At 42.0% G+C, this 15,000-nt stretch overlaps 1 protein-coding gene across 1 annotated transcript; it reads right to left on the minus strand.

The window, feature by feature from the left end:
• Nucleotides 1–13,476: 13,476 nt before the first annotated feature.
• LOC103641143 (uncharacterized) lies at nucleotides 13,477–14,319 on the minus strand. Its single transcript, XM_008664511.2, has 2 exons — nucleotides 14,097–14,319; nucleotides 13,477–14,010 (listed from the first exon to the last, which is right to left on the minus strand). Exons 1-2 carry the CDS (start codon nucleotides 14,217–14,219, stop codon nucleotides 13,582–13,584), a joined length of 552 nt encoding a protein of 183 aa, XP_008662733.1. The 5' UTR covers nucleotides 14,220–14,319; the 3' UTR covers nucleotides 13,477–13,581.
• Nucleotides 14,320–15,000: the final 681 nt, after the last annotated feature.

Consider the following 15,000-nt stretch of genomic DNA (forward strand, 5'->3'; position numbering starts at 1 on the left):
GAAGGCCCCCAACAGTAGCCCCTCGCGGGATTAATTTGTTTAAGATAACGAATTCAGACTGCGACATGGACGAAGGCCTTAAGCCGAAGGTCCGAAAAAACACCTTCCCTTTGCTAGAATAGCAACAGTCAATGACAGACGGGGCCCCCAATTTGGAGCGTGCCAAGCGTATAAATAAGAACTCGCACCAACCTCATTTGGTATGCTGCTTGTGCCATTTGCTTTATTTTCTCAATTTTATAGCTCTTGCTCACTAACGGTTGCTAGTTTCTCAAGCTTCCTGAGCTTCGATTAGGAAGGCACATTTTCGTTATTTCTGAAGGAAAAAATGTCTCAAGACAAGAAGGTTGCTGCTGAGACAAAGCTAACTGAAGAGGAGAAGCTCTTTGAAGAGAAGAAGGCTGTGAATCCTTACATAGCTGGGTTTATCGAGTCAATGACAAAATCAAATACAGAGAAGATTACAAAGGAGATACTGGAGGGCCTGTCTGAAGATACTGGTGATAGTGACAATTATGATGCAGAAAGTGGAGGCGAAGATTCCGAGGATCGACCCTGGAGACCAAGTCATGCAATTTTCGGAAAATCGACCATCAAGCAAAGTCACCTCGAAAACATGAGGGGAAGGTACTTTCGGGATATGTCTATTGTGAGGGCTGGCGGAGACGACAACGTTCCTGCGCCTGAGGAGAACGAAGTTGTGATTTTTCGAAGCTTCTTCAAAGCTGGGCTTTGGTTCCCACGTAGTTGAAGTGTTGAAAACCTTCCAAATTTTCCTTCATCAATTGACCCCCGAAGCTATATTGAGGATAGGAGTCTTCGTCTGGGCAGTAAGAAGCCAAGGGATAGAGCCAAGCGCAAAATGCTTCTGCAGCATGCACGAACTTCTGTATGAGACGAAGGCCACAGGGAAAGAACAGTATCACAACAACTTCGGTTGTTATGGATTTATCGCCCGTCCCAACGCAAGCCACCCAGTGCCAAAATTTTGGAAGAGATGGCTGGGAAATTGGATGGAAGAATGGTTTTATGTGAAAAATGACTTTATAGTGAGGGAGGACATCAAGGAGGTTATTATGCACCCCATATGGTCTCGCTTCGGCCTTCGAAAGCCGAAGGTTGAAATTGATGAAGCCGCCGAAGCATGTCAGAAGGCATTTGGTACTGTCTGCTTCTTTATTGGTACGAGAGATTTAATTCAAGAGCACATAGCATTCAGAGTATGACCGCTTGTAGAGAGCTGGGAAATGCCGAAGGAGACCATCACCAAGTCTAGCGAAGGTGAACTGGTCCCACTGAAGTATACATTCAGATATGGGGATAAATTCGATGAACCAAACGATGACTGGCTAAAATGCATCGAAGTTACAAGTGATGAACTGCTTGGATCATATTCCAAGACAGAAGACAATGCATTATCCATAGCCTTCGGAGGCCGGGGAAAAAAGAGACTGAACAGAGTTTTTGATGCCATTGGCTTTGTTTACCCCGACTACCGCTATCCGCTGCGAGGTCATGGAAAGAAGAGAAAAACTGCTACTTCGGCCACTCCAAACGAGCCTGTGCCGAAGGGCAAAAAGTTAAAGGTTGTTACCCACCGGCCGCGTTATAATGAACCGGTCGTGGTGCCTGAATTTGGCGGGGAGGCTTCTTCAGCTGCTGAACCAAGAGAACCTGTTCCTCCCACGCAGAAGGCTGAAGAGCCGGTTATAATGCCGAAGGCACCTTTGGTTGAGCTAGTTGAGACGAAGGTTGACAAAGATAAGGTTGAAAGGTCAAAAACTGAAGAAGTAACAAAGATGTCAGGGATTTTAAGTCCTTCAACAGAAGCAACAGCGTTGAAGGCAGAAAAGAGTTCTGCCACAACTCCTAAGAGAAGGAGGATAGTAAATGTGTTAGATATTTTAGAAACAACCGACTCCATAAGTCCCGCTCCCACAGGGAAGGTTGCCAAAGCTGATGAAACGCAACCCAAAGCTGATACTAGGCAAATAGAAGTTGAGACTACAATAACCCAGGCTGAAACCGAGGCAGGGCCCACAGTGCCTGCTGAGACGAAGCCTGCGGAATTTGAAGAAAAGGCAACAAAAGAAAAGGCCACAGAGCAAATTTCGTTTGAAAAGGTTGCCACTCCTGCTCCCGAAGCTTTAAAAGAAAGCATTGATTACATCATCTGACATGCTTCGGGAAAGGAACTTTCTCAGGAAGAAGAACGAGAAGCTCAACATTATGCCCAAAAATTGAAATACCCAAAGGGGGCATTAGTGTTCAATGGCAGTGGGGAAGAAGATTTTTTGTACCTTCTCTCGGATAATAAAGAGATATCCGTCTGTCGGGAGATAGGTAGAAGCTTCGGATTTCCGAAGCTGGAAGATGGCCTTTCAATATTATCAAAGGATGAACTGGCTGACAGTTTAGCATATAATAGCATAAAGGTATAAAAGTCAATTTTGTATTTGAAAACAAATTATTTCATTTGTTTGTACTTAATCTTGTCCTCCTCTTGCAGGGCTTAATCCTTAGCAATACCCTTAGAGCACAGAAAAACATTGAAGATGAAGGGTATACAATGGCTCTGAACAACCTTCGTTCAGAGGTGATCGAATTACGGAACGAAGGCCTTGAAAAAGACAAAATATTAATTTCATTGGTAAACAAAGTAAAAGAAGATGAAGCTAGTTCCAAAACTCAAGCTGAGATTCAAAAGAATGATATTGAAGACCTTCGGAAACAATTGGCAGAGGCCAAAGAAAAATGCGCTCTTGCCGAAGCTAACCGAGATGCCAGCGAATATTGGAAAAACTATTTAGAAAAAACAGTTGAAGAACTTCGCGCATCCAAGGAAAGATGTTTTGAAAAAAATTTGGGCTGCGTGGAGAAGATAAAGGCTAGCTTCGCCAATGTGGGCGCCTATTCAAACGAAGATAACTTCATACGAGGCGACCCTGAGGGTGTTATCGAGTGGATAAACGGAGAAGCCGAAGCTTTTGAAGAAATCTTAAGTGACCGAGGAGATGTATGTGCATTTTCTAGTGTGTGTGGGATTTCAGCAATCTTGGAGAATGCGGGGTGCAATCACATCAAAACCATGGCCCATGCCGAAGCTGCCTTCTCCGCGGACGTCACGAAGGACCCTTTAGCTGAAGCAACCTTAATGGGCGGAAAATTTTATAATGATGTGTGGGAGAATGGTGGCCAAGAAATGGCTCATGAAATTATGAAAAGTGAAAAAGACATCCATGAGGCCCGAGCTGAAGCAAAACGAGCTGAAGAAGCTGTTGAGCGTGAAAAATGTATAGGTTTTGTTTCGCGGCATCTAACTTCGGCATTTGTTCTTGTGACTTTGAACTGATTGATTTTTTCTACCGCAGCTGAATTATCTCCTCCACCGGAGCCATTCGAGCCCCTAGCCGACCCAGAAACGAAGAAAGCAATAGAAATCATCAATATAGCCGAATCTATTGTTGACGAAGTTGTTAACAAGTTATTGAATGAAATTGCGGAAAAGGTCCTGAAACAGGACTGATATTGTAAAAACATTTTTAGACGATCAATGTAGCTTCGCTATATCAAGACTGTAATATTCGATGTACATATTTTTGAATCTAATGTGTAAATTATTTGTAATTCAGTTCTTTGGGATGCATGAAACTTTATATACATACTGTTTTTGAGCCTTCGGCGAAAAAACACCTTCCCTTCTTTTCATGCTTCACAAAGAAGAAAATCCGTGCTTCGTGAAAATATCCATGCTTCGTAAAAACCTCCCAGCTTCGTAATCAAAGGATCCCTTCTTTTGTAATAGAGTTGACAAAGCTGTATTTCTCAGCTTACTTTGTGCCTTAGCACCTTTTCATTTTTGTAAAGCATTCTCTGAAGATCGACTTCGTTTTCAATTCGTGTCGTTGGTGCGATATGATGTATGATGTAATGCTATGCGAGATGATGCGATGATATGATGCAAAGAATGATGCTAGTGCCGAAAACACAAACCCACGCTGAAACACACAATCTCTGCGTCCCCTTAGGAACGATCAAAGTCTCTTTGCCGTTTATTTTTCGGCTTCACCGCTTATTTTTCGGTGTAAGTTCTGCATTCCCTTAGGAACGTCTTTTAAACTTCTTCGCCTTCTATTTCGGCGGTATTTTTCGCGTTGACTTTTCGCGCTTCGCCTTATATTTCGGCGGTATTTGGCTCTGCATTCCCTTTGGAACGACTTTTGAGCAAAAAACTTACACCGCGCTCCCTTAGGAACGACTTTTGGTAGCTTCAGCGAAACTTACACTGCGATGTTTTTTAGCTCTGCATTCCCTTAGGAACGACTTTTGAGCTTCAGCAGTTTTTGAGCTTCGTAAATATTTGGAGAAGATATATTTCATTCTAACAAAAGTGAAATTATTACAAGAAATTAAAACTAGTCCTGCATTGTTTGTTCCTTATTGAAAAACAAAAATGACATAGAACACAAAAGTACTTCAGGGGTAGGATATCTCTCAATAGATGTGCTTTGATTCTGGCACAGTACTATTGACTGTGCGAGCTTCGGATTCCTCCCTGACTTCACATTGCTGCTGAGGGTACTGGCGCCCTTCTGGCTGGCCTCGAGAATAGGTCGGCTGTAGTGGTGGCGGGGGTGGGAGTTGTGGCCAGGAAGCCTGTGAGTGACTAGCTGAAGCCATAGAAGCTGTGGGATGATTGCCCACATACTTTGATATGTAGGGAGAGTGGCACGAAGCAGTGTGAAGGACCTCCTTCGGCTAGTTCTGTCGAGCTTTGGCTTTTGCTATCTCCTTTTGCTTATGAATGGTGACATGGCACATTCGTGTAGTATGGCCCTTGTCCTCACCACAGAATAAGCAGTAGATCTTTCTAGGTTGATCCCCAAATCTTCCTCCGAAGCCCCTGGCCCCTCTGCCCCTTGGAGTTGGTGGCCTGAAAGAGCTTTGTTGTTGCCCCGAAGATTGTGAGGTATATTATGACCTCTGAGACTGACTTCCTTTGTCGTCACTCTGAGTGGAGTTATGGATTGACCTGACGTGCCTCAGATGGATTCTTCCTCCGAAGCCCCTGGTCATTTCGGAGAATCTGTAAGCTTCCTCCCTTCTTTGGCGGAAGTCGTTGTCAGCTCAGATGTACTCATCCATCTTCTGAAGCAGCTTCTCCAGAGTTTGTGGGGGCTTTCTAGCGAAGTACTGAGCCATAGGTCCTAGCCTAAGGCCCTTAATCATGGCCTCAATGACAATCTCATTGGGCACTGTAGGCGCTTGTGCCCTCAATCGCAAGAACCTTCGTACATATGCCTGAAGGTATTCTTCATGATCTTGCATGCATTGGAACAGAGCCTGAGCTGTGACCGACTTCGTTTGAAAGCCTTGGAAGCTGGTAACCAACATGTCCTTAAGCTTCTGCCACGACGTGATAGTCCCTGGCTGAAGAGAAGAATACCATGTTTGGGCTACATTCCGGACTGCCATGACGAAAGACTTTGCCATAACTGCAGTGTTGCCTCCGTACGAAGATATAGTTGCTTCGTAGCTCATTAGAAACTGTTTTGGATCTGAATGCCCATCATACATGGGAAGCTGAGGTGGCTTGTATGACGGGAGCCATGGGGTAGCTTAAATTCTTGTTTTATGCCACCTCTCAAACATGTTGCTTAAATTCTTCACTTTGTTTTTGAGCTTATTATTTTCCTTCAAAAGGTTAGTCCCACAAGACAAGGAAGAATAATAATAATCTATAGTTGAAGAACATGACATAGCTAATAAATCATCACAAGAGGTGGATACATTCTTCTTATCTTCATCACATGGATTAGTAGCATTTTGCAATTGATCACATAAATCATGTGATGAGTTCTCACTAGTTTTAATTTCTTCACTATAAATCTTGTTAGTGAGAAAAACATGATCTTGTACCAAATTTTCATGAGCAACATTAAGTTCCTCATGACTCAACTTTAGTTCCTCATGTGAACAAGTGATAACATAAAGTAGATGTTTTTGTTGCTCACATGAATTCTTTAGAAATAAGTTTTCACTTTCCAAATTTCTTGTTTTATCTTTCTCAATTTCTAAATCAATGTTCATGCTAGCAAGTCTATCAACAAGCTCATCATATGAATATGAATGATTAGTCACATTAGCATTATATACCTTTGTATTACCTTGTGACATCAAGCAATGTGGTGTAATAGATGGGCTTGTAGTAGCGATATCATCGTCCGAGCATGAACAATCACCATAATCATCAAGTATGGTTGAGATAGAACAATCATTTGCATCACTTGAGTTTGAGCCAACACCATCATGATTATCAAGTGAACTTATGGTATGCCTTCCATCATTATCACTTGACCATGAGGTTGAGCAATCTTCCACAACCACCGTGTTGAGGATGTGCTCCACACCCTCGATAGAGATCCTCCCATATACGCCATCAAGATATGTCCAAATATCATGGGCGGTCTCCATATACATAATTTCCTTAAACACCTTATCACTTATCCATTGATATAAAATGTTAGTAGCTTGGTGTTCAAGATGTAAGCATTTCTCTTTTTCTTGGGTGAGATCTTTTGTGTTCTCATCAAAGGGTTTATAAAAGCCTACACTTATGATCCACCACAATTTTGCATCAATTGTACGAAAATAATGACTCATGCAAGTTTTCCACTGTGCAAAATGTGTGCCATCAAAAATATGTGGTTCACAAGTAATCTCTAGCCCTTTAGTCGCCATCCAGCTTACTCTCGGGTCGGTTAAGACCACCAAATGAGAGAACCAGGCTCTGATACCACTTGTAGGGTCGAGATGGCGGACTAGAGGGGGGTGAATAGTCCTTTCTAAAACTAATTACAATGGCTAACACAAATAAATATGGAATTAAAACTATTTTGGTTTAGCCAAGACTACACTCCTCTAACTATAACAAACACCTAACAAAAGATTCTAATTGAAGCAACTAAGGTGCCAAGATAGTGAAAGTGCTCTCCCATACAAATCTAGTTAGCAACGACATACAAATTATGCAAATGTAATTCTAAGCACACCGATAGCTCCTAAACATACTAGTAAGCAAAGAGCACAAAGCACAAGCACTACTAGAGAGAAACAACTACTTAGCTACACAAGCTAAGTAAAACAGATTAGCTACACAAGCTAACAACAAGTGAGCAACTATTTTATTATAGATATGACTAGATATACAAGAGCATATACGAGCAACAAATACTCACTAGCATAAGTATATGAACAAGTAAATACAAGCTAGTGAGGAAAGTTGCAAACCAACGGGAAGATGATGACACGTGGCACAATGATTTTTTCCCGTGGTGTCGATGACTTGCCGGTCACCCCTAGTCCACGTTGAGGTAGATTCAAAGCTCCCAACCGCTCCTCTATCAAGTCTCCACTTGATCTCTTAAGCCGGATTGGTCAATGAACCCTCAAACCTCGATTCCACTAGAGTTGCTTTTCACCGCTCCGGCGAGGCAAGCACAACGCCTCTCACAATCACCACCGCGGCCTCTTCACAGTCTCCTTTGAAGAGCTCACGGGGAACCACCACCAAGCCGTCTAGGAGGCGACAACCTCCAAGAGTAACAAGCCAACGACCTCACTTGATGATCTCCCTAGTGCCTCAAAGATCAACAACTTGATGCAATGCACTAGGGTACCGTTTGGTTCAAATATTTGTAACGTAATGGATAAGTGATAACGTTAAATTATGTTTGTTTTAGTCCAACCGTAATCAGATACCATACTAAAAATTGATACCGGACTATTCAAACTTGTTACCGCCCGTAATCGAGTGTAAACCATTACCATTACGTTTACGTTACATTTCGTGAACCAAACAACACCTAGATGGCTCTCAATCTCACTAGAATGCAATCCCAACCAATATGAGTGAGAGAGAGGGAGAGGAAAGGCTCCAATATGCTCACAAGTGTTCCAACTAGCCTCCTTCACACTTTCAACCTGGGCAACACAAGGATATATAGCCCCCTCTCCAAAACTAGCCGTTATGGGTCAATTGCCCCTTTTCTGCGCACATGCGGACGGTCTGCAATACAAGCCCGGACTGTCCGCACAAGAATCCCAACGACTATAAACGGTTATAAAAATGTCAAAGCATTCAAAAATGACTTGCGGACGGTCTGCCCCTCAAGGTCGGACGGTCCGCGATACATAAAACTGAGCCAAAACAAAGTTTTGCTGACTCTGCGCATTTGCTGAAATTTGTACTGCGGACGGTCCGCACCTGGACCCCGGACGGTCCGCAATACAAAATCTTTGTACTGTGGACGGTCCGCACCTGGACCCTGGACGGTCCGCAATACAAAATATTTGTACTGTGGACGGTCCGCACTCAGGCCCCGGACGGTCCGCAGTTCAAAAAATAAAACCAACACAGAACTACTCGAGTTCTGTCCAAACATCAATCCTTCAACTACGGACGGTCCGCCACCTGGGACCAGACGGTCCGCAGTACAAAAACTTCACGAAACACAGAAACTCCGTGTTTCTGTCCATCATCTCAAGTTAGACCTGCGGACGGTCCGCCATGCTGGCCCAGACGGTCCGCGGTACCTCAATTCAGCCCACATTCAAGAAATCGCTTTTGAATAAGTTTAATTACACGAACCAAAGCGTTGTTAGCCCTCATGCAAATGCACCAACTATATGAGCAATGAGGCACTAAAGACATGTCAAGTAAGATAATTGACCCCTCTTGATAGTACGGCTATCTAGCCTACTAACCCGGTCAATTATCAACCTCTAAGCACCTTTTGACCGGTAAAACAAAAACCTATTGTTATACCTTTGCCTTGAGCATTCAATTCCATCTCCTTAAATGATGAACAATGGGCATCCATAAGTGTAGCCAACCATGATACCTTTTACCATTTGTCCATAGCATGAAGTTCCTCCACCATCATCATCAAGCCACTTGATCAATATCCCAGATCAACACATGGCTTGATAATTCTATAATGATATGATCCACTCCATGTTATCACATAGCCTTCTTAGTTCATCAATCTCAACATAGCTTGCTCTTCACCGTTGCTTTATGTCCATCGGTGCTACGTGCTTGCTCTTGCTTCACCGCCACGCGGTCCCTCACACATGAGCCTTTGACTTGCCCTTCACACTAGCCACTCGGTCCATCGAAACCAAGCCATATCTCTTGATCTTCTCCATATAGCCACATGACACCATGTCATGTCTTCATATGCAATGAGCTCCTTTATCACACTAGTTGAGCATCTCCATATCACCAAGCCACATCACCACCATGGCTAAAATAACTCACACTAGTGTACCTGTGGACTAATCACCTGTGTATCTCAACATAAACACTTATTAGTCCATATAAGTTGTCAATCAATTACCAAAACCAAACAGGGTCTCACACCAAGGGAGAAGCATCATCAAAAGTAAAGGCATCATGATTAAAATCATCATACCATCCATCTTCATTGAACAAGCCTTCTTGACGAAGCTCCCTGTGTTGGGGTCTTCGATCCTGTTCATCTTAAGCAAGATGATGCACTTCCTCAGTGGCTTCATCGATCTTCCTTTGAAGATCAGCCAGCCGCGCCATCTTCTCCTTCTTCCGTTGTACTTGCTGATGGATGATCTCCATGTCCCTGATTTCTTGGTCCAACTCCTCCTCCTAGAGTGTTGGACTGGTGGCCTTCCTTTTCTGGCTCCGAGCTTCTCGGAGAGAAAGAGTTTCCTGGTTTGGGTCTAGTGGCTACAGTGCCGCAGCCCCTGTCGCTGAAGCTTTCTTCGGCGGCATGAGGAAGGTCAATGCTTGCCGAAGGTGGTCGAAAAGGGTTCACCGGAGGTGGGCGCCAATGTTGGGGACTTGTTCTCAAATACTATGAGTTAAGAACAAGGCAACACAAAATGTTAAAGGTTAATACCCTTCGTCCTTCGAAGCATTATTTCCATTAGGATATAATGATCTTCAGACGAAGGTCATGAAGGAAATACCTTCATCTTCACAATATATGTTAATGAAAGAAGAAGCATATGAAATATGAAAGATAGGACAAATAATCATATAACATTATCCATATAACTTTATTATATCATCATGAATAAACAAGAACAATGTTGAATTACATTTGTACCTTCAGCTTGACAGAAGGTAAAAAGTCCAAGCGTGACGCACGAACGAATACAAGTCAGCGTGAACAGTACGGGGTACTATTCATCTATTTATAGGCATAGGACGCAACCTGTGACAAATTACATTCATGCCCTTTACATTTATTATTAACTTATAGACAATTCTATGAGGACTAGATAGTCTTTTCCCCTTTAAGTCGGTTCCTTTTTTCGCCATTTAGCCGAAGCTCCCCTGCACGTAGCTTCGGAGCAACTCCAACCTTCATCACGATCATGCTTTTTACATAGTAGATGCTTTTAGCCCAAGTCCGAAGGTATCTATTCACACGTTACACTTGGAAGATATTGTTAAATCACGTTTTTGAGGACCTTCGGAGGACGAAGGCCCCCAACACCTATCATATAAGTAAACTTGTTTAAATGGGATAGTTATTCAAACATGGTTTTTATTTTCAAATTATGTTTATATATAAACATTATCTATCATTTATATGTCAAGAACACATTCGTGCTCTGGTGATACTGCGATAGACATTGTGCACTCGTTTCCTTGATATTGGGGTTCGATCCCTGCCTCCTACTGTTTGCTAGCGCGGGATGTGGAAGGAGGGGATACATGAAGGGAGAAAGTCACACCTAAATATAGTAGAGATTGTTAGGGAACAGAGAAGGCCATACCCCTAGATGTTGTTAAGACGTTGAAAGTCCTGTAGAGGGGGTGAATAGGTGAAACCTAAAATTTATAACTTAAAATACAAACTTCAACACCGGTTAGGCGTTAGAAAGAGAATAAGAACAATCATAGTGAGGGAGAGAGAGTTCTTCTTGCTAGAGTTGCTCAAACGAATGCTGAATTACTTTTGGGAGCAACTTAATTGATATAGAATCAATGCCCAAGCAAGAGAACTGAGAGAAAGGTAAGAGGAAGAAACAAATCACAAAGGAACCAATATAAGGAGCACCGAGGATTTGTTTCCTGAAGTTTGGCTTCGAAGAATCTACGTCCCATTGAGGAGTCCACTAAGGACGAGTCTTTTTCAACCCTTTCCCTCTCTCAATCGATCACTTAGACTAGTTGAGTATTCTTCTCGATCAATGAACACTAAGTCCCTGCAAGGACCTCCACACAAAGTTCATAGTCTCTTGCTAGCTCTTACAAATGAGAATGAGATTAAGTTTGAGAAAGAATCTCAAGAACACAAGAACCAAATGCAACAAACTCAAATGAATCACTCCACAAGGCACTACTGTTTCTCTAGCTCAATTTTGACGAATTCAGCACTTGGGAGGAATTAGGAGGCTTGGAGTTGTTGCAAGTGTTGAATAAGAGTTTGGTGTAGCACTTATGTATCTTGAATGTTGGTGAGGGTAATTATAGCCCCAACCACCAAATATGGCTGTTGCAAAATTTGGCCAAAACTGCACTATCGGTTGGTGCACTGGACCACTTACAGTGTCGGTTATGTGCACCACTGGACTGTCTGATAGCTAATGTAACATGGTACCATTCTTACTGTTCAGATGTACAGTAACTAATCCGGTGGCACATCATACTTGCTACATCAACAGATGACCATTGGAATCAGAAGAGAGCCATTGAAACATGAAGGATCGGTGCGCCACCGGACCAGTCCAGGTCACCGCTGCTCAACCATCCATTTTCAGTCCTCTCTGTATAAATGGTCTGATGTGCCATAGGACCGGTCTTCAGTCGACCGCCATTTGAACAAGTTTAGCCTTCCCTGCATAAGAGGTCCAGTGCACAAAGGATCGTTCTGGTGCTTCTAGATAAGATTAATTTTAGCAAACTTGTCCATTTCTTCTCCAATTTGGTTTGGCTGTCCTTAAGGATATTGCTAAGACTTAGACAAACATATCTAGTGACAATCAAACTACTCTGAGTTAGACAACTTGGACAATCCAATTTCTCTAACTCATATTCATGTTTATGCTCAAACTAGATCCAAAAGAGTGATTTGTTGAATCTGGGCTTTCCATCCTCTATATATATGTCAATTAGGTTCCTATGGGGTTTTAAAACTTAGCCAAAGTATAGAACTATTGCTAGTTCATCTATTCCAAGTTTTACCCCCTTAGAGTCTAGATTTGAGCTATTTCTAACTTAGAAACTTTGAAGTTGATTTTATAAACCTGTGAATCATAGACTTGACAAACTAGTTAATCCATATGATTATGATGGTCATCAAGCACCAAAATCAATATAGAAAAAGGTTTAAGGCAATTTCCTTTTCAATACCCCCTTTTCCATTTTTATGCCAACACAATCAAAGCAAATAGGAAATTTTAGAATTCAAACTAATTTGCAAACTTTGAATTGTTCATAAGATACTAAGTGAAAGCAGTTCTAAGATGAATATGAGTTGCTTTGAATATTTGATATTTTGGACCACATTTGCATCACTTGAATTTGATTTTGCAAAGTTTAGAAAACTTTTGGTAAATCTTTTCAAGAATCTCTAACTTTTGGCCGAAAAGATAGGAATGATATTTTCACATGCATTTCTTAAGTTTGAAAATTCTCCCCATTTTACAAATGTTTTTTCTTTGGCCAAAATAGATTATCCATCTTTAAATAATTTATCCCCTATTTTGGAAAGAGTTCTCCTCTTAGCTTGTCAAGAGGGTTTTTCTCAAAGTGAAAAGATACCAATTTTGAAATGCTTAAAATTTTTAAAACAAAGTGGTGGTGCGGTCCTTTTGCTTTGGCCTAGTAATGTCTCTCCCTTTGACATTGAGCACCAAAAATGGAGACAATTGTGTGGCCTTTATAACAAATATATGAAATTTAAGAACATGAGTTGGAACAAAGGGTGTTGATACCGAACAAATGTGCAGTGGAAGCATTCCCTTTGTTGGCAACTCTATTTCCCTTTCAATTTGAGACTAAGCACAAAATAGACTTGAAATGGCATTAGTCTCAAATATTTAAAGTGTATACCATTCCTCCCCCTAAATTCGTGCATACAAATGATGAATACTTGTGAACCAATGCACTTACAACTTGTGAGGCCAGGAGAACAAGGTTCTACAATTTAAACTAATTGAAAGAGACACAAATGATCAAAGCTATAACACATAGGAATATGTGCAATCAGTGTTTTTGATCACGCGTTATCAAAATTAGCGGAAGCTTGTTCTGGCCGCTATGGTCGCTATAGCGCAACTATAGCCTCGCTATAGCGCAGTAGCTTTAGCTGCTTGCTCGCACTATAACGCGCTATTTTATTCAAAATTCAAAAAAAAATAGGACGGCACACACTATATGATAACCACAACCACAAGTTCATAACCAACATAATATTTAGCCAACATAATTAAGTTCATAATTCAGCCGTGAAGGCATCAAGATCAAGTACATAAGCAAACACCAAACAACCATAGGTTCACAATCCAAGAGCATTAGAGCAATGACTTCTATGGTTCAGCCTCAGAATCAGAACGAGATAGCATATCAATATCATTTTCATCTTCTTCATCAGAAGATGGAGATGACTCCTCTTCCTCAAATGTAGGGAAACTAGGGATCAACCTATTTCTCTTCCTGCTTCTTAATTTCTGCCAGTTAACTCTTTTAGTTCTCTCTTCTATTTCTCTTTGAGATGCAGCTGCAACTCCTTGTGATGATGTTTCAGTTTCTTCTTCTTGCTCTTCATCTCCTTTTGTTGGCTCAATGCCAGTGATCCACTTGTTATCTTCATCTTCTAAAACAACATAATGGACACGTTTCTCAATGGGATCTTTATCCATGTCATCTTTCTTTTGCTTTAGTCTTGAGTTGAATTTGACAAACACAAGATCCTTCATTCTGTCATGAAGGAGCTTGTTGTGTCTCTTTGTGTGGACCTACATAGGTTTGATTTCATTATTTTTTATTTCAATAAGTCTAACCAAAAATGGATTAAAGAACTCAGTACGTGTGAAATTCATACTTGTTCAAATGAACTCCAGCATCTCTCACAACCAGATGAACTGCATCTCTCCCCTTCGTTGTCGGCCACGCTCACCTGCGCTGCACCGTCGAGTGACCGAGTCCCTACGCCATGCAGCCGCATCTGGCAAGCCCCCGAGCCACGCTGCCGAGATTCCACACCGCGCAGTCGCGTCCCGTTGCCCAATCGCCGTCGTTGTTGCTTAGCTACAGTCGTGGCTCGTGAGGAATGTTGATGGGAGGATAGGGTATTGATTGGAATCTGGGCCTTTAGTGGGCTGCGACGCACATCATTTTTTTGGTTTTTTTGCTAAACATGCTTAGCGCGCTATTAGCGGCGTTGTGCCGCTAAACATGAATAGCGGCGCTATAACGCACTATTGCGGCAATAGCGCCGATAGTGCGAAAACACAGAATATCATTACGTCATGTAGTCTGAGCCGCTATAGTAGCGCTATAGCGTGCTATGTTTTTCCATGTGTGCAATATTTCAATCCATGTTTGAGATTCAAGCACATTTAGCTCACTTCTAAGCTTACAAAATCTCTTTTCGTCTAGTGGCTTGGTAAAGATATCGACTAATTGTTTGTGGGTGCTAACATGATGAATAATGATATCTCCCCTTTGTGAGTGATCTTTTAGGAAGTAATACCAAATGTCTATGTGCTTAGTGCGGTCTATCCACCATGCAGATTGCACTCTCATTATAACATAGAAGAGGGTCTTTGCTCAGATTGTAGCCATAGTCCTAGAGGGTTTGCCTCATCTAGAGTAATTGTGCAAAACAATGTCCTACAGCAATATACTCAGCCTCAGCGGTGGATAGGACAATGGAGTTTTGTTTCTTTGAAGCCAAAGACACTAAGGATCTTCCTAGAAACTGACAAGTCCCTGATGTACTCTTC

Source organism: Zea mays, chromosome 10, assembly GCF_902167145.1.
Source record: "Zea mays cultivar B73 chromosome 10, Zm-B73-REFERENCE-NAM-5.0, whole genome shotgun sequence".
NCBI lineage: Eukaryota > Viridiplantae > Streptophyta > Magnoliopsida > Poales > Poaceae > Zea > Zea mays.

Bases quoted from the DNA above. Each gene is read 5' to 3' on its own strand.
- LOC103641143 (XM_008664511.2), bottom strand. From the start codon at position 14,219: ATGCGGCTGCATGGCGTAGGGACTCGGTCACTCGACGGTGCAGCGCAG. The intron at 14,011-14,096 runs GTATGAATTTCA...AAACCTATGTAG, and splicing joins GCTGGAGTTCATTTGAACAA to GTCCACACAAAGAGACACAA.